Here is a 20,462-nt window from a genome sequence, read left to right on the forward strand (position 1 = left end):
TGGATGATGCACAGCTCCTGTCTTGTATGGATGTGGGTGACAATTAAGATTTTTCTTTTTTCCCCTTAAAAACATGCAGGTTAAAGCTGCTGATTGTAGGACTTTGCTGTCTGCTATAGGACAGTATGTCAGGAGAGACATCCTTTGAAATTCCTTTTGTGATGCCTTGTTTTACACCGCCTTAGCATGAATACTATCCCAGTTCCAACAACTGGCTCATTCCTAGTCATTAACAAACAGGGGCTGCTGACGGAAATACTCCATTTATTGTGGATGCAGTTTCAGAATACATTGTTTGAACAAATCATTTTTATTGCAGCTATCAAATGTATTTGAAAGACTCAAAGGAGTGTTTACAAAACCCCAAAACAAAAAAACATGACAACTCATAGACAATGTCAGGCACAGTTTCACCCCCTACAGATAACTGAGTGCATCTCTACGTGTAAACAAGATGTTTCAACCAAGCAGGGGAGCTCATCTTTGGGTTGCAATATAACATTCTTCTTCATTAGGAGCAAATCGGATGCTATAAAAGTTGAAGTGGTGAAAAGGGAGATCCTGGTAGTTTCGATGCACAACAAAGCTGCTAACAACTCATTCTGGGGCTACTTCAGTTGCTCAGTTTATTCCACCCATACACTGTAGGATGTAAATGCTAAACCGTATGGCATGTAAATTCAAACCAAGCTGACATCTTATAGCCATGTGTTTACTATATACAAATCAAAACATCTGTAAATAAGATATTCGGGAGAGAGAGTTAAAAAGAAGCACTATAAAGATAGAGGTTTACTTCATTTCAGGTGGCTCTAGTGTACGGCACTGATGAATGGCAAGATTTAGTGTACAGTCATTTGAAACAAGCTCTCTGTGTTTAGTTTTACTTTTTTTAATTATGGTAGTTTTATATAAATTAAACTACAAAGTTTTATACAAGTGTCCTATTTTTGACCCTCTATACCCTTACCTTTCCCTCTTTTAAAAACTATAACTTTCTTTTTAATTACCCATTACTGGGCAACTGACATTTAAAATTTTTTAATACTTATCTCGCCATACCTCTAATGGCAATTATGAAATCTTACTATAGAAAAGTGTGTGATTTTGTCTTTATTTTTTAAGCTGTGATATTGGCTAATTATGTATGTTTATTACTAAATATAATACTCTAGCATGTATTTAAGCATTCTACCATTAGTAGTGCCTTTAGGCTAAACTTTGTAAAGCTATGTGTGTATATATTCTAAATTGCAATCAATTACTAGTCACTAACAACAAAAAGAAATATCAGTACCGCTGTCAGCTAACATAATCATCCAAATTCAGGTATTAACTTAAACTAGAATGGAGAAACTGATACTTAAAAAAGTATAAAACAAAAAAAAATTTAACAAGTTATTGATGCAGTATTTCTCATGACATGGGCAACTTACAGAAAATATTACATTGTCAACTAAAGATATTTCTTCCATGCCTTAGTCTAAAGTGCAGAAAGAAAGATTTCTGTATTCCAAAAGTAACCATTGTTTTTATAGGTTTACTGCACACCTTTCTTAAGAAACTTCACTTCACATGCATTTTGGGTTGACCTTTTATGCCAGTTGAAATCACTGTTCAGATACATAGTTAGTTATGACTATCAGTAGGAGAGTCTATATATTTCACAGCATGGGTTTCTTTAGGAATAAAGGCTCTTGTGCAAAGGGAGTACTATTATGATGAATGTCTAGACTGATTATTAAATACAGTGCTAATATACATGGTTTTAACTGGGATAATGCAAAAAGACATTTTGGTAAATAAACATAAATATAAAAAGAACAATTTAGCACTTCTTTTTTTTTCCCCCAACTGATTGGTCCAGCGTCTTTAATAGCCTCCTACGGTTCTTTCTCAAATTGTCTCAAACCTGCTGAGAGAGAGAAAGATTAAAGATGGCTCAAAATGACGCGAATGTATCTCTCAACCGCAGCGGGCGTAGCTCTAGATGAACACAGCATGTAAAAAGGCAGGACCCACGAAGGACCTTACTATGCTCCCACGCTGGGCTGCTCAGAGAGGACAAGCAGGATTCCCCTACAGCACCTCGCTCATGTCCAACGGCCCCGGCAGCGGGGCAGGGAAGCCTCAGGAGCCTTCTGCCCCGAAACGCCGAGGACGTTCTACCCCGCGCATCCTCCTTCACCACCTCCCAAACCCCTCAGGGAGGGCTACCATGCTGAGGCAGGCTGTGCAATGGCGCTGGGCAGGTGCCCTGCAAGCCCAAGGTAAACCAAAAGCTGACCCAAGCCCCGTCTCGCAACCTGCCGCTGGTGGCCACAGAGAGGAGGCTCCCAGGGAGCAAGGTGCAGCTAACACTGAGCAAGCTGGAAAGCCCCTTTCTTAACCCTTTGGTTTACAAAAGGAGAAGAAGAAAAAGAGAATTAAGTTTTGTGGGACTCTAAACTGATATGAGAAGTCCACAAAACACACTGTAGCTCTGGCTTCACCTCAGTATGTTTTTTCTGCATTTGACCATTTTATTCCTACTGAAAAATCCAGGGATGCTGCAGGGCATCTTAAATTTATTAAACTGATCAGTGAATTTCCCTTCTACCCCACAGGTCCTTAGACACCTATTTCTTCGAATTGATTTTATTTGAAGTGTTTAAGTTAGTTTAAAAAAACACCAACACATAAGCTAGGAGGGTTATTTTTCTGATTTCTTCCAGTACAACTAGGTAGTATTTCCCAAACTAGTAATTTCAAAACAGCAGTAGTAAGACCATTTCTGCCTTGAGAAGACACCAATGCACAGCTCCAGCCCAAACAGTGCTGCTGCTGTGTGCATCCAAGCTCCAGTCCAGCCCTGTCTAGGCAGGCAAGGGCACATGGGACTTGGAACCAGCCAGGTAAAGTTTTAAAAATCCACTATGTTGACTTGTCACCAGACTGCACCGTTATCCAGTGGCAGTGTTTAAAATCAGATAAGGGGCTTGTTCCCAGCAGTGCTGAAGTCTTCATTTCTGCACAGGAACGCTGCCGCACCAGCCTTGCTTTGGGTTCCCCCTCCCCACTCACAAAAAGCATATCCACTCCCACTACAACCTTTAAGAGAGCCTTTCCTAGTTGCCTGACATTTGCTGTAATTAGCTAAATGACTATCCCATTCCTCGGACCTCACACAGTTTAATGACACTCTCCGACTATAGCAAACGTGCTACATATGTTACTCAAACAACGCTTTGCAAACATGCCTGGAGAATGTCTTGTCCTCAGCCCTCCTAAAAAGATGATTGTGGCTTATTACCCAAAACAGCAGTCACATTTTGATGACACTCTAATGGAGCTTTTGAAAGGCAAAGGAAGAAAATGTTTTTTTGCATCACCATTAACAGCAACGGAATTAAAAGCCCAGGTGTGTCTGTATGAAAAAGTGCCAATGTCTCTATTTAATATGCAAGTGCATTATTAGAATTACTTACCATTAGTCTCTGATTTTTTCCCCACAGATGTTACCTGTATTGAAAAAATAACAACCCATTATTCTAGTTGAATATGAGAAAATGTAGCTATTCATATCAGGAAAAAAGACAGGGTTCTACACACAATTCACTTCTACCAAACAGGAATGTAAAAGTTAAATGCTGCTCAAGCCTTTTGATGCCTCATTGTACTCTCTACTATAGTTAAAAAGGGAGGCTAGAAACACAGGACCAACAGAGGCCCAATTCCAACTGACTGAGTACAAGAAGGAGAACAGTGCCTTCCCCCTAGAAAGCCTCTCACAGAGGTATTTCCCTTTTTACAATGGACTGAAGTATTACCTTAGAAGAGGAAGTTGTTGCTTTTTCAACTGATTGCTTCTCCCAGAGATTACGTTTGCCAGATACATCTCCTGGTCTTAAATCCTGTATTTTAAAATCAATGTCAGAGAACAGAAACCAGCTTTAGTTCAGATTCATTTTATTTCAGTAGAGAAAAATTATAATATGACTTACTCATGAGAAATATCTATATTGTGCTGTGAAGAACCCGCTGAGGAGAAGGTTTTTTATAGTCATGTAACACCTGAAGATAGCATTTGGCCTAAAGAGCCTTCCCAGTAAATTGTTTGTACACCTTGGGGTGTAGGGGCTGTTTACCTCTATACTGAGTAACATCTAAGGTGGCAGAACTAAGTGGAGTGCTAAAAAGGGATACAGAGGATAATTTTTCACTTCTAAGCCGTAGGCAAGTCATATAACAATAATGCGACAGCAGAGGCTGCAGCTACCATTTGGTTTCCAAATCTCAGAAGGGTAGATGTCCTTCTCAAACTTCTCTCTCTCTTTTTTTTTTTTTTTTTTTTAAAGTTCACAGGCACTAGGAGCATCACCAGTGGACAATAATACATTTTCTATCAGTTAGAAAGCTATTCAGGATGGCACCTCACATAACCCCTCTGCACATATACATGCTTTAATACAAAACTCAACCCTGCTGCATCTATTTAGTTCTGCACAGACTGGCCATGCTTTGTTTCATTCATCCTAAGGAGTACAGTGAAAGCCTACTTGACCGTCAGGTTTTTCAGCAAGAAAATTTCGATTTGGGGGGAAAAAAAAAAGATTTTTCAGAACTAGCAGTTTCCATTATGGAGGAAATTGAAAGAAGCTTGTCTCAGATATCTCAGATCAGAAACAAAATATTTCATTAAAAAACTATAAAAATAGAGTAGGCACTTCCTATACAACATTAAAGAAGATTTTCCTCTGCATTGCTTCTTCTGCATCTTAAGTAAGGGTTTCAGGATTTAACACTGTAGAAATTCAAATGAATATGAAGGGCAATTGCATCTTTTAAACCCATAACATGGAACAATTGCTACTCTGACAGAAAAAACAAGTGAGGTAAAGTGACTTTGACTTTGCATTGAATTCACTCTGTGAAAAAGAGTATACATGGGGACTTGGAGCACAACCCAATGCTAATCCCGAGCTTCTCTTTGGGAAAAACAAGAGTGTGAATCAAGAAAATGTATGCTAGGCTAGCAGCAATACACCTGTTTAATGCAGATGGATTGGTATCTACCTGTGCAGACAGCAAAGAAAAGATTCTTGAAACAACTTAGGATGTAACTACACTCCTTTTCAGAAAGTATTAAAATCCTGCATGGTTTCCAGATTCTTGTTCTTGCCATCCTTAGGCAGGTTGTTTTCTGCACACCAGAACTGCTAACTCAGGATGGAAAACTGCCCAGTGATGAAGAAAAGTCTGATTTCTGCAAGAGGCGTATGCACGGCAACAGTGATGCTCTAGAGCAGACCCTAACTTACACGCAAGGAGAGCTGCCAGTGATTAGGACTTTGAGCCCGTTCTGTACTCCAAAAAGCCCATTCAGCAATAACAGCAGAAGGAAGAACAGAGCAAAATTCCAGTGGACTGTCCATGTGCCTGCTGTTCTCTACAGCACAGGGTCACCAAGGACACAACAATTCTGTGCCACCACAGGCAACATCATCATATAATCATTTCCATAAATCCTGAAATCATTTGGAATCCATAATTTAGGTTCACCATAAATCTAATTGAGATCTTTGTTCTCACTACTTATTATTGAATGCTGTTCCAAAAAAGAAAATTGACAGCCAAAAACTTTAAACTGTTCTTTATTTTGGAGGAAGGAGCTGGGAGTAGGGGTTTATTTGGGAACTAAGAAATTCTAGGTTTCCACTTGATTTATTCTGGTTTAAAAAAAAATACACACATTACAGATGTATATCATTCTTCATAGTTAATAATAAACAGGTTTACCTGACCAATTTAGCAAAGAAGCAGCATAGGAGAAGAGCAGATTCCTTCAAGCATAAATATTGAAAGAAGAAAGAGCAATCTATTGAGAAAGAGGGAAATGTAGACATAGAAGCAGCTGGCTGAAGGGAAAAAAAGAGATTAGTTCTACATTATCGAGAAGATGCAGCTTAGAAGAAGGAAAGGAAAATCTGGAGGCAAATCATGTTCTAGTTTTCAGTAGCTGTGATTAGAGTCACCACAATAACTGCTTTTGTTTTCATATACATTTCCATTTGGACTCTGATTATATCAAGCTCCCTGTAACCACTAGTAAATACTGACTGTACGGATAATCACTGCAAATTTCAAGCTCCTCTTTGGGACAAACAGGAGTGTGAACTGAGAAAGCATATGCTAGGTTGCACCTTTGATAAAGGGCAAGGGTACTGGTAGCAAGCATACCCCATAAGGATATGAGAGGAAACCAGTCCTTCAGTAAAGCGCCATTAACACCATGAGCAATGCCCTGCCATTCCCCAATACAGACACCTTCAGCTCCAGTTCCTCATCCCTTCCTCCCTGCTCCACAATTACCTGTTTCTGCTCCTTCCCACATTCCCAGTTTATTACATCCTGAGAGTTTTCTGGTCTGATTTCACTCAAGAAAGGAACAAACAGGCTAAAGGGCCTTCATTAGAAGTGACATTTAAGGCCCTTAAAGGTTTTAAGAATTTTGGTTATGTTAAACAAAAATACTTGGAAGATTTTTTAACGGGCAAGGGCCAAAGCACAAGCGTTTCATTCAAAGTTTATGGCTGGTAATTTCTATATTAATGGTATTGCTTCAGAGGTGGTAAGAGACTGCCCTTCTCTGCTGGGTGACCACTGTCTTTCTGGAGCTCCCCTCAGCCTTAAGGTGAGAACTGCTCTGTCTCACCTCGCTCCCAGTTATCCAGAAATTAGCAGTCACGGGGCTCCTGTGAACTGAGCTTCCAAGAAAGGACGTGCAGCCAAGTTCCTCCAAAAAAACCATCAGCTTGCAGTGGGAAAACCATTACTGCCACCGCCTCAGGAGAGACCCAACCCTACCAAAGAGATGGTTGTTGCAGGTTTACTTACAGAAGGTTTTGAAGCAGGTGATTTATTGGTGTCTGGGCTCTTGGTTAACCATTCATTGATACGACTGGAGACACCAACTTTCAGTCCGGCAGTTTCCTGCAAAATAATAAAATCTTATCCGAAGACTTTTAGAACAGCTATTGCTATGTTTTCCCTGGCTTGGATTTAAAAACAAAGCCAAACCTGAGTTTAATATAGACATCCTCACCGAGGCCATGGCTGACTAAGAGTTATCATGTCTAGGCCGAAGATTTTTCCCTACAAACTACCTAGTATTGCTGCCTCTAGTTTTCAGTGATGACAAATGTGGGCTGGCAAATAAAGTCATATTCACTATAGCGCTAACCTAGGGATAAATCCTAAATAGTCTTTGATGACTCCGGAACCTCAGCTGCTGTTTCTGTCACTCAAAGGAGAAAAAATCTTTAGTCTAAAAGAAGAGGAGATATCAGTAAGTTCTTTGGTCTATATTTTTGTTTTGTTAAACTAAAATTTTGCAAAAAGGAATTTAATAGAGCAGTTAACTGGCATAAGACTTAAAATATTAAAATAAATTCTAAAAAGATTGGAACAAATTGCTGAAGCTTCTTTGGTATCTGTAAATAATCTCCTTCAATCCATGGCTCAGTTTTTCAGCTATGATGAACACTTATCAACTCACAACAACTTGTAGGAAGGAAATGCTGACTTAAGAATTTACATAGAAAAAAGTCTCACAAATGCTTCTGTGATTTACAAGACATTAGTAGCTCATCTATTACAGTTTAATCTCCCTCTGCCCCAAAAAAGGATCTTTCCCAACACAAAGAATTTCTTTGTACTCAGCTTGAACTAGCCAGCTATATTTGTGTAAGATATCTGATGTGACTCTTAATATTTGCCTCATAACTAAGCTCTGTGTGTACTCAACATTGCAGCCACACCATTATGTGGGTTTCTGAGGACCAGATCTCATGATCCTTTGAGATATTCTTTGCCCCTGACATGAGGAGGAGCAGCCAGGCTTACTCATGTGAACAAGAACTGCAGGGTCAGGTCCAAAACATAATCCTTTATAATCAGCATGTAAAATTAAATGCCCACCTTATTTGGTGTTCCTGGCCCAGAGGGTGATGAAAATACATTCCCTTTCTCCCACATGCTCTTGATGTTACGGACACCCTCGGCTGGCACAGGAAGGTCAGAGGCTGCTGGCTTATTTGGTTTTGCAGCTTTTGTGCCCTGCAAAAGAATTGAGGCTAGTTGGTATTTGGCATTAAGAGCTGGATATGCAGAATGCTTGGACACTGGGGTTGGGCTGGGGAATACACTGGAAGCAGTTGGAGCTACTTCCAGTGATGATCATGCAAGGGTGGAGAAGAGAATCCAACTCAAGAGATGTCACTAAGAATCTTCCCCTTTTTGATTTGCAGTTGCTCCCACATGCTGGACAGGCCAGTCTATGAGAATTGCAGTCAGGCAGATTTTTGCATTTTTTACATTTCTAAATCTCATGGTAACCACAGCTGTGCGCTCAACTGCTCCAAGGCTTTGATTTGTCCTCTTCCAAGTCTCAGTCCATCCTGCCTATAAATATATCTTTTTTAGGGACACAACTAAAGAAGGAAGGAAGTCTTTATGTGAAGGCAGGAGAAAAAGACTGATCTGTCACTCGGCATCAGACTCTGTCCTGTCTGTCCCAGACAAGTTAACCTCACAGCTCCAGATTCTAGGGCTAAATTTCAGCAGCTACAGTATATTTGCAATGATGCTTTTTAGGGAATGGGGTTTTGGGGGAGGATGGGGCAGGAGAAGGGGTGGAAATGTGTCTTTTCCAAAAACCCTGGGCCAAACTCTGTCTGTTCCTTCTTTTCAAAACTCTAGTATGTTTTGCACATTACAGATTCAAGGGAAAGAAGAACCTATACAAGCTGAGGAAGTCAAAGAATCTGAGATTTTGTTTAGATATACATCTGGATTGAGGCTTTCCTCAAGTGTTTTGTTCTTGAAGTCTCATTAAAAATATCTGTGAGAAAATCCCTGAAATTCTTGAATAGTAAAACATGGGTTGATTAGAGAAGTCTCAGAAGCCGTTAGTAACTTGAGTCAACGTGACCTGGAATTAACTTACCACAACTGCACTAGTGTATTGCTCAAGTCTACTGTCAATCTTTGAGACAACTGCTGTCGTGTGGGTGGGTTTCATACCACTGCAGGGAATGGAAAAGAGAAAGAATGAAATTATTATTCCCTCCAATTAAACACTTTGTTGCTCTGATTGAATCTACTATCTGTTTTATTGTTTTACCTCTTTTGAGCGGATTTGTTCAAAAATTCTGCTCGTTCCTCTATCTAGAAATAATAAACAGAAAAACATGGGCTGTAAGTTTTCGGGTAATAAGTAATGTAAGGCCAGACTAAAACATCATTTTAAATCTCAAGATTAAAGTCAATCTCAAGGTCAATCTGAAAGAGAAGGATTCTAACGGAAATCACTGCAACCACATACACAGGTTTTGCAGTTAGGACCCAGTTATTAAGCAGATTCACAAGGGTGGAGCTATTATTTACATTAATATGTTTGCATCCTGGATATTCTTCAGTGTTTCATTTGTAGCAAGAGAATAAATTCTCAGTACAGGAGAGAGAGAAAAGGGAAGATATTTACCTTACCCAAGGAGTTAATATTCACAAAATCTTACATGCCAAATTTACTCATACATCCCACACAAGAGTATGTATATATCTCTTGAAGCAAACAGGCAAATTTAATAAAGTTTTTCTGGGATGAGACAACAGACTAGGCCAGGTCTGGAGCTCAGCCATGTACCCTATCTCATGAATGTTTTTGCAGGACATTGACAATTTAATCTGAACTCCAAAAAAGCAATCAAATTGTACTTTGCTCATGTTCAGTAGGGTCATTGCTGAGTCAGTGTCTAACAGCTGTTATTATACAAACTGGTATCTTACATTCCATCATTATTATCTACTCTATGTATAGGAAAATAATGTAATGCTTCCAGTAAAAAAGAATCATGAAGCACTCATGAGACTTCTCCCAAATTCTTGGATAATTTGAAGACAAAAAGGGGTTACATCCTTGAATAAGGTTTCAAAACATGTCATGATGGAGGGGTTGTCTATTTGCATTCTGGGTCAGAAATACTTTAAACAATCAACTGCATGCGTCTTCCCCAATATATTGTTCCACATCTTGTCCCAGGTCTACAGTTTTGCTTAAGAGTAAAAAATACACAAGCAGCTCCAGGGGACAGAAATGACTATTAATCAGCCTGGTTGAGTTTACGGGGATTCTCCAGTCTCAATATGGGTTTTCCATTTCCAAGTCACTTTAACAGTAACTGCTACAGCATTCATCCCTTCAAAATATGTCAATGACTGCCATTCCTTAAAATGGTTCTTCTCCGTGCCCATTAGCAGCAAGGCTGTCTAAGATTACTAAATCCCACATCAAGCCCATCAAAGGGCTTGGATGTTTTATTTTTCAAGTCCATACTAGCAAAAACTCAGACAGCTCATTTCAGTGCAGAATTTGCCAAATAAGCTAATTGGAGAAATTCCAGTTAGCATCACATCCAGGTCAAAGGCATCTCTAAAGCTTTAAAAATATACAATTTACGGAGTAATTTATGTTAGCAGTTTTAGTTGTCAATATATGATTCAAAAATAGTCCTAAATTGAAAGATGGGCTTTGCTCTGATACACACCAACTGTTCCAATATACTGTCACAAGATGGCAGCAATATATCAGACAGGAGCTGAAGAACACTACACCCCTGCGTGCACGCACACGTGGATACAGATATATGGCTCTTCCTCTCCCATCTTTAACATTTTGGAATTCATTTTCAACCCAAAGGAAGTACAAAAAGCATTACTGTAAAACAAGCAAGTAAATTATTTGGTTAAAATTGATTAAACAGATCTGTGATGTTAACTTAAAAAAGCTCACCTCTCCTCAACTGTGGGAGCAGACCCCATGCACACTTTTTCCCAGTGAAAAAGTGCTCAAGGAGAAATGTTTTAACAACTGAATGTTTTAAGCAATTGGCTTACTTTTTTACAGTCAAATCTGCTCTGGACAAATACTGAATGGAGACTGGTGTATCCCACAATGCTGATTTCTGGGTCACAGCTAGCAATGCTCATGAAGATGCACCCTACCAACATGAGCCAGGAATTTCCTGAGCTCTGCATGAACAGGTAATTCCCTCGGCAGCACCAGTGAGATCCCAACTGGTAGCACAGATGAACAATACGAAATACCTCAAGGAACCAGGGCTCAGTGCAATGACATTAATAATTCGTCTACAGCATCTTCTAGTTCAGGGGAACCCAGATTGCACTTGAACTCTTAGAAAAAGGAGAGATCTTAAAAAGTGCTAAAGACTCGACTCCTTCCAGAGTCTTCCCGTGTTCAGGAAAGGGAGCAGCTGCCCACACAGCCTGAACATTTCTATACAGCCGGAAAACCTGGCTGGCATATGCACTGGGGTGAGAGGGGGGCACCAGGAGGAAAGAGGGACTTGTATTCTTGGGGTCGTTGTGAAAAGACACGGAGTCATTCTTTATCTACTGGAAATAGGGGTTCTCTGAGCACTTGCCATGGTATCAGGACCTAAGTCAGGGATCTTTCAGCACAGGAAGGCAGGGAAGCAAACCAGGAAATAAGTTAAACAAGAGAGCAGAGTTAGGAGGCAGCCCTAGGCTGCACAGCAACAGCCAAAGGCTATTTATCCACTGCACATCACACAAACTCCATGCAAAGAATTCAAAATGGTTGGCACATACAGTAAACAAAATTACAAAATAGATCTGTAAGAGAAATAGGGAAAGCAAGGTGGTTAGCACACAATGCAAGGTATTTCCTCAGTTTGAGATCATGCACTAAAATAATCTTTTTGCTGTGTTCTCTTTAACAGTATCTTGTTAAATAGCTTGGAACTATGTTTTTGTCAACATGGAAAACTTTCCAGAGCCTATGACACAGAAATACACAGATACTCCAAAAAGTCCAAGTGCCAGTCTCTAGTTAAACTGAATGGAGAGAATGAACACAGGATCTCAAGGCAGCATCTGCCCCACCTAACCTCAGTTGCTTTAAAGTTAAGTATTCAGTCCAAATTATACATTTTGGTTTCCTCCATAGTCAGTGGGGACACAGGGCAGCTCATCTCACTCTAGGAAAGGTAGGGTCCCTTCCCACTGAAGGTGCCTGTCTCTTTCTCTCCACTGACTACCAAAGAAGTTTAGCTTAGACATCTAAATGCTTAGATGGACACCTTTTACCTTTTCACTGATAATGTCAGAGGAAATTAAATCTCTCTGCTTCAGAGAAGCTAGCTCCTGCCTACAGAAACTAAGGCTGATGCAGGTTGATAGCTCTGTGTCAATTCATCAAAAGCATCCAACCTTTTAACTACATACCTACAAGATAATAACACACACCAGAGTCTCAGTCCTGCCCAACACTTAGGAGTGCTCTGCTTGACTCACGGGAGTAGCCACCGACTGACAAAAACCAAAAACATGCAGGGCCTCACATCTGATCAGGGCCTTACTGAACAGGGCCAGCACATACAGGTGGAATGGAGTAAGCTAAGCTAAAGGTTATACAAAGATCTATTTATGCATTTATCCACACTCAATATTATATAGGGATGTTTGGTTCACTGATTCATGCAAGAAGTTGCTTGGTCTATTAATACAGGCTAAAGACACAGTTAAAGTGTGGGAGTCAAATTGCATTTTTTTTGCATCTGTACCCAGGAACAGGAACAGAATGGAAAAGGAGTAAGTTAACACATAATTTTAGCCAATGACTTAGGAAGAAAGCACCATCTAAATATTCCCAGTAAAACCTGCTTCATACATATTTATTAAATGATTCTTAGGATCTTTAGACTGTGTATTAGATGTTATGAGAAAAAAAGTATTTAAACTGATATATAGAAAATTATTTTCAGAAAAATGGGCCAAGGAGGAGAGGGAAGAGGAAATACATGTAGAAAAGAGAAATCCTTTTATTGTAATTTTGTCTTATGTCTGACACAGGTGGAAGAACCTGGTGGAAATCCATTTTGAGTGGTAGTTCCTGGGAGGAAAGTGCTTCTCATCAGTCTGAGTGCCTTACATGCTCTTTTGCTCCACTAAGCACAGTTAGGCTTTTTCCTGATGTCAGCAGCATCTGTGCACAGTGGGCCCAATTTACTCCTGAGGGTTAATTCACCTGGCAGACTAGAGTGCTGTCATCAGCACAGAAGATGAGCAGAAAAAAACAAATGTCACAAATCCTGTTCTTGCCAATCTTATCTTCCATGAGCCGTAAGAATAGCTCATCTCCCCAAAACTGGATGGAGTCTAATTCTTTCCACTTGGTGCTCCAGTCCCCAGGTATTGAGCAACAATGACATAGGTAAAGACAGATCTTTAAGAAAAAAAAAAATTCTCAAGCCCTGAAAGGTCCTGTCTTCTGGTTCAGTAGTCAGCATGACCTTGTGGAGAGAGCTGGCTGCCCCATAATCCCACATCACCCAGCAGAGGTCTGCAGCAAAGGCAGAAGATATGCCAGGCTTCTGGCCTCCTGCTATTGCTCCTGCCCACACTCAGCCTGGGAGAACTTTCTCCCTCAGTGCCTAACTGCTTTTGTATTTCTGCTCAAGCGTAGTGGTGGGGCTCACCCCCAGAAGAGACTTAGCATTGAAAATATCCTGTTGTCTCCTGGTAAACCTGGAGAACAGTTGTACAGGATGCCAATATGCTGTTTCCCAAAGAAAACATCAGAAATGAACTTGTCTAGAAAGGAAGATGAACAAAGACCACACAGCAAACTCCATTCTTGTATTGCAGCACCATTTATGTGAACTAAGCTAGGGAGGGCATGAGTGAGAGAAGGATGGGAGAGCAGCAGAGTTTGTGCCAGAGACGCTTGCCTTTGTATTTAAAAAAAAACAAAAACAAAAAAAAAACATGAGAGAGGGCAAAGTAGGAAGAGGTTTGGTATCGTTACCACAACCCACAGGGACTCCATTAGCCCTAAGAAATTCCAGCTGCTTCTGCCCCAGGCTAGTGATGGATCTGGCCTGTATTCATTTTGCAGTCTTCCTCCTCACTGTCGCCGAGAAAGGACCCAACCCCTGCGTTCTCACTGGAAGGTCTCCATGCTACATGGACTGCAAGCTCCACACTGCCACTCATAACTCTCCTCAAATTAATCTGCAAAAAGTCCTCAATGCAGCCAATACTATATCTTCTTTCCTATTTGATTCACTTCAAATTTAGTTTCCTTGTTTCCAGGGCCAAGTGAAGCTCTGTTCATCCTATATCCCAGATCCCAGTTTTGTCTGTGACGGCAACCATGGTACCCTCTGATGTACTTCTGAAGCAGAGTGCCTCAGGTTTCAGGGAAATACTTTTATTCAGCAGTTAAATCAACAGGAGTTGTTCGACACTGTGTAGCCTGTGATCTATCAGAAGTCAGACTAGATAACTGTGGTGGTTATTTCTAAATACAAATATGCACATTTGTGCATATTTATTATTATGCACATTTATTATTTATGTCTGTGTTATACACACACATTTATAAACGTGCATCCACAACCAATGTAATATATGAAGCAGAGCTGCATAAGTTGGTCTCTAAATTCTGAGTCTGCAAGTTATGCTAGTCCATTCCCTGCCTGATGGATAAAGTGCAGCATCTGTAAGACAGCAATATGCCATATTCCTTTTCTGTTTACCTCCCTTCTTCCTTTTGTTCCTGTGGTCCACCTGGTAAACAACATGCCATACTCTCCACATCTAAATCACTCCCAGGAACTTCTTTTTCTTTCCCAAAAGTTTATCATGGTCAGTAAGAACAAGGAAGGAGAAAAAGATTCCTTGCCAGACTGGGATCTATCTAGGAAAACACAGAATGTGCACGTGTTTCAAACAGTCTTTTAATACTCAGCCTCCCCTTTCTCATTATTAATTCCACCTGCTCACCCACAATTGTGCATTTATGGTTTTCACATGACTCATGACACACCTAACCAGATTATATATCCATTGAGGGAGAACATATGTGCCAAATGCTTTACGAGTCAAGAGATAACTTGGGCACTATATAATAGCCTCTTGAGATCTCAGCTGTAATTCAGTCAGGTTAGGCTGACCTGAGCATTCTGTCCAAATGAAAGGTTACAATAGATATCCTCTTCTAAAAACTGGAGTTTGATATCAAGTTTTACATCAAGTTATTAAAATAAGATCATTCTCTGCTTGGTTATTGACCACAGAAGGCCATGAAACAGTTCAGCAGCATTACACATCTACTCTGACCACCCACAGATACCAGGACTGAAACATTTAGAGTATCACTGTTTTTTCAGAGAGAAATAGAAAGAAAGAAAAAAGTGTATGGAGTTGCATATATGCACTTTTGTAAAAAACAACTTCTGCTTAACATGCCATAAAAAACAGCAGCAATTGTCATCACAAAAAACAGGACCTTTGATGCTAAACAACATTCAGAAAATTCCAGCTTTCCAGGAAATAATACCAAAAAAAAAAAAAAATACAGTGTAGCATCAGTCCAAAAGTTCTCTGAAAGCTATTAACCTGCCAAATCCACTGCTTTGTCCCACTCTCCCCCAAATTATGATCTATATCTTTCTATTAAGCACTTTCAATTATAATTTCCTCTCTTCTGAGTCATCTGTGAACTAAAGCTCCAAATGTATGTCATAAAAGGCATCTTAATAAACAGAGCAAATTAAAAAAGAAGCCCTCTCAAGAGGGCTGGGAAGAAACTGTACAATTAGCATCAGTTATCAATATGGTCTTTTGCAACCAAAATGGCAAGACCAGGTTTATCTAATAGGAAAGAATCGTGCACCTTGGCAACCTTCATTTACAGCTGTATATATTCTGTCCTCAAATTTGTGACTCAAATGGTCTGAGAAGTCAAAGCCAAGTTCAGTCAGAAGTATTTAGCCACCACATTTTGCTGGAATCTGATCCAAAATACTCTAGAGCCAAAGCTGCACATCAGTTCAAAACAAAGGTCTGTGAATACAAATATCATTCTGACCAAACGCAGTTTGTAGCTTATGCATTGCCCTTCCTAACTCCCAGGAGGTTCACTTCATGGCCCAACTCCAGCTCTGACTTGATAACGTCCTGCCTGGTTCTCTTCCCTTCCTAGTGTCCACTAAGGTGCCTTTTTTTGACAGACATATTGGATTCTTAGCTGACTAATGACTCAAAGTGAGAAAAGAAAAACATAGCTGAAAATGATGAATAGAGGTCTGTAGTTTGAGTTTGAACTGAGAAAGTGACTGGAATGAATACCAAAACAAAATTCCCAGTAATTTCCGTAGGGCCAGGATTTTTCTTGCATACTAAAAGGCCATTTTAATGAGTTATCTGAGCTCCAGTGTCATATAGGCCACAGAAGGCCACTTAGCAATTCCTGCAGCAAAGGTAGGGGGTTCTTTCTGTTATTTAAGAAAATGCAGTCGAGCCCAGTACTTCTAGATGTGATTTTTAGGAGCATTAAACGTAAGCTAGACCTCCCATATGGGACAGTTTGAAATAATCTGGCAAGAAAAGAAGTAATTGTGCATGCCCAAGAAGAGAGGGAATATTTGTGATTTTTCCCTACTCCAGTTCACAAAACACTCCTATAATAAATTAACATTGCAAATCAGTACAGTAATACTGCTTTAAGTTTCCAAAATAATGTCCTCTTGCAAGTGAAGATCCTTTTCTGACATTTTTGATCAAGAACAACAAGTAACTCTCAGCCCAGACTGTATTTTTAGAAAGGACTGCTGATTTTCAATCATCCCTGTGTATGAAATCTTTCAGCTGAAGGTTTTAGGCTAAGGCCTGTTTCAGAGCAATGTCCTGGGCCTGATTTCAAGTATTTCCACACTACTTGGGTGTTTGGTTTGGACTACAATCCTCATTACTTTGTATGTACTATGTAGAAGTTAGTGGAGAGATTACCTTGAGAGATGAACCTTTAGGACTGAAACATTTAAATGGCTTCTTGTCATCAGCTACACCATCTTCTGGCATCTTTTGACGTTTTTCAGCAGCTTCAGCCCTTCTCCTCTCAATTTCTTCCTTCAGTCTCCTCTTTTCCTCCTAAAAAAAGTGTGAATGGTCATTTCTCCTTTCAGAAACTGTCACCACCACAGGGCTCTGCAGTCCTGCAGACTTTTGCCAAATTTTCCAAGAATAGTTTTTCACACCAGCCAGAAATTCCAGGCACCTAACTGAAATCTGGTAATACATTAATGCTAATCCATCACAGTATTAAGTAAGTAAGTGGGGAAGACAGCTACTCTATGCTGCCTTAATTTCTCCTCACAGTGAGGTCACCAAATTAATTGCATGTAGTGCCACCTAAAGAGAGAACAAAGCATATCTATAAAAATGCTGTTTCATTAAGGACTGGATTTTAGAATCTACATGTTATGTTTTCACAGTGTTATACACAGTTTAAAAACATTAAAGAATACTTTTAAACATCCTGTAAGTCCACACATTGATAGAAGCAGGTTTTCAAGAGAACCAATCAGTTTGCCCAAATTCCCATTTGTCCAAACAGGTATAAAAATCAGAAACGCCCATGGTCTCATTTTGTTTCTCAAATTCACTTTCTTTGTACCCTAATGAACCATCTTTGTACCCTAATGTAGCATCTCTGTACTGTTCGTCTCTCCCCCTGCTCTCGGGGTTGCTGTGCCAATCACATGTAGATGGAAAAATCAGTAGATGCCCAAAGCAGTGAAGATGAAATGCTTACAGTTTTCCTTCCAAAGAGATAACAGGAATTTTCACTTCCTCAGTTACCAGTCAAACTGGAAGTCCTCAAAGAACAACCACTGTTAGTGCTGGTAAACTGAATCTTTTCTTGTACAGCAAGGCATTGTACAATCTCAGCTTCTACTGAGATATCCTGTAAGGAACTTAGTACATTAAAGCAATTGGCGTTCAGCTGCTAAATGCTATTATTATTCATCCACCAAAATTATATTTGTTTTCCAAACAACTTAGATTCCTAAATGATGCACCAGAGATTTGAAAATCCTATTTATACAGTCCCTTGGCAGAAGAAGCACATGCAAACAGATGTGCTTGGGTACTCAATATTTAAATAGACAAGAATAACTTCCTAATGAGATCTAGCCCATCATTACTATATAAAACATTAGCATTCCAGCTCATCTGCAGTGGACAAATTTCTACCGTGCCCTTTGTAATTCATGCTGCACAAGTCAAAAAGACATCCCAAATAAATTAAGAGCTATGTGGCTATAACACTGCACCGAAAATTTTCCATGCCTCAAAAAAAAAGAAATTCCCCACTTCCACAGATGAAATCCTGGCTTATGAAGACATTATTAGAGCCTTGTCTTCCCCTCAGGCTAGAACTGCAATTTTTCTTTCTACCTCGATGGATGAGCGTTTTACCTCAAGTCCTCACTAGAGCACCTATAGGATATGGTCATTTGGTATCAAATATGCCATGCCTTCAGCTAAATCTGAAGGTCAGAAAAATGGAGCAATTTTAATGCCAGGAAGTATATTTGAAATCGGGGTCCACTGTGACAGACCACCTCCTGACACACAGTAAGAAACAGCCCTGCCTGAAAGAAGGCACAACCAAAAGAGAGGCCCCAGATACAGAACGCAATCTGAAGCAAAGTCACTGGACCAGTTCCCCACGTAACCCTGCAACAATGTCAGATCCAAGAATGAGAAGCACATTTTGGCCTGTACGGTCTGGTTTGGTCTCACCCTCCTTGTCACCCGGTGTTTCCTCACCTATAAGCAAGTCTCACAGGGCCTTATTCTGCTCTTTTGTTAAATATGGACTCGCTCCGTGTCCAGCCCCACTGACTTCTTTGCCTAAAGGTGTCTGTACAGGCACTGCTGTAGAGATCTATCATCTAATGTAAGACCAGTGGAAGCAAAGTAAAAACAGGTGATTAAAACCAGGGTCCAATACTTGTTTTACACTTACCTCCTCTCTGGCTTTTCTCTCAGCCTCCTCCTGCTTCTTCTTCTGCTCCTCTTCCTCAAGGACCTTCCGTCGCTCCTCCCGCTTTTTCTTCAGTTCCTCCAGCTCCACGGCTGCCTCTTGCTGCTTCTCCTTCAGCTTCTCAAACTCCTCGCTCTCATTCTCGCCTCGGCGACGGCGCAGCTCTTCTAACCGCTTTCCAGCTTCGGGCTGAGGCCCCCGCTTTGCCTCCTCGGACCCTTTCAAATTGGAGCGGCTGGGAAAGGAAGGAAAGGAAAGCTCATGTACCACAGGTTGTCCCTTCCTGGCTAGAATCACCCGCTGGCCAACAACACAACAACCTGGCACACGAAGATACTGCCCTTGTAAGATCTTTTGCTTCTTCCCAACTTCCTACAACAGGCCCAAAGCATTTTTATCAGGAATTAAGTAGGCTGAAATATTTAGAGTCTCATACACTTATGAGTGCAGGAGTTGTACCACATTGTCTTAGAACTCAAGTCACCTCCAGTTTTGGCACGGTTCAACAACTGAGCTTGAAATATTTAACATCTCATGTAACTTCTGTAAGAGGTACCTTACTTCATCACCATCTATATGGTATATAAACTGTTACAGTTTCACACTTCTGCTCTATAGTTTGTGTACAGAGGCTACACTTCCAAAAACTTATTACACTTGGCGTAGAAAACACAGCAATGGAAAACAATAATTAATTCCTCTCTGTCAGTTTTAAATAAGACATATTTACATATTAAAAACCCATAGCAAAAATATTGTACCATGTTCTGTATACTAAAAGATGCACTAACCCTTTTCTTTATAAGGCAAATGTCTTTTTCTAACAGGATTATATAAAACAAGACAAGTATTTTTGGGGAGCGAACAAGATACATGACTTGGGGAAGCCAGAAGGAGACAAGAGAGGGGAGAGAGAGAGAATCTTATAGCTTCACCAGTACAATGTTCCTATCTCATCTAAAGCACCTATCACTTGGACTTTTCTAGCTTGTATGAATAGAGAGGCTCATTGGCTCTTTTGCTGATATTTTCCAGGGAAAGTATGACTTTTTCTTAAGAAACTGGAAATTATTTTTTAATGGCAACTTTCCAGAGGAGAAAATGAGAAGTTTTCCAACCAGCTCTACTACATATGTGATGGAAAGAAAGAATACAACAAAAATTAAAAAATTAGAAATTGCTCATGCATACTTTTGCTCGTGCATACTTTTAAGAGCGTCAAATAGTATTGCCTGGCTATATAATTACCACACCAGTCTTTTGATAAGTGTCTGCTAAGTGTGTTTATTATTACTGCTGGCAAAGAGATAGGCACCTAAAAAGCATCAGTGTGGTATTCACAAGAGACAGGAAAGGAATATGCATGGATTTTTTAAAAACTTTCTGCTCTGTTCTGACAGCTTTCAGAGAAGCTGGATACTAATGACTTCAGTAATGGAACTAGAGTATTACAGAATTTAATACAGCAAGATTGTACAAATCAGGATTTCCAATAGTAATATTAACTCGTAGAGCTCATCACTGGGCTCATCATATTAGAGAT

At 40.0% G+C, this 20,462-nt stretch overlaps 1 protein-coding gene across 6 annotated transcripts in view; it reads right to left on the bottom strand.

Moving 5' to 3' along the window:
• Nucleotides 1–247: 247 nt before the first annotated feature.
• Nucleotides 248–20,462, bottom strand: part of CALD1 (caldesmon 1) — a 198,037-nt gene continuing 177,822 nt past the window's right edge. For 4 of the 6 annotated variants that reach the window (XM_067306742.1, XM_067306716.1, XM_067306724.1 and 1 more), the window contains 9 exons: nucleotides 18,902–19,154; nucleotides 16,876–17,016; nucleotides 9,164–9,207; nucleotides 8,987–9,065; nucleotides 7,960–8,097; nucleotides 6,877–6,972; nucleotides 3,810–3,893; nucleotides 3,468–3,501; nucleotides 248–1,915 (listed from right to left, as the gene is read on the bottom strand). In XM_067306742.1, the coding sequence (XP_067162843.1) occupies nucleotides 1,884–1,915; nucleotides 3,468–3,501; nucleotides 3,810–3,893; nucleotides 6,877–6,972; nucleotides 7,960–8,097; nucleotides 8,987–9,065; nucleotides 9,164–9,207; nucleotides 16,876–17,016; nucleotides 18,902–19,154 (901 nt within the window). In that variant the 3' untranslated portion in view covers nucleotides 248–1,883. The remainder of the gene's footprint in view (nucleotides 1,916–3,467; nucleotides 3,502–3,809; nucleotides 3,894–6,876; nucleotides 6,973–7,959; nucleotides 8,098–8,986; nucleotides 9,066–9,163; nucleotides 9,208–16,875; nucleotides 17,017–18,901; nucleotides 19,155–20,462) is intronic. The other 2 variants (XM_067306747.1, XM_067306732.1) reach the window with 1 other exon arrangement.

Source organism: Apteryx mantelli, chromosome 1 (assembly GCF_036417845.1).
Source record: "Apteryx mantelli isolate bAptMan1 chromosome 1, bAptMan1.hap1, whole genome shotgun sequence".
NCBI lineage: Eukaryota > Metazoa > Chordata > Aves > Apterygiformes > Apterygidae > Apteryx > Apteryx mantelli.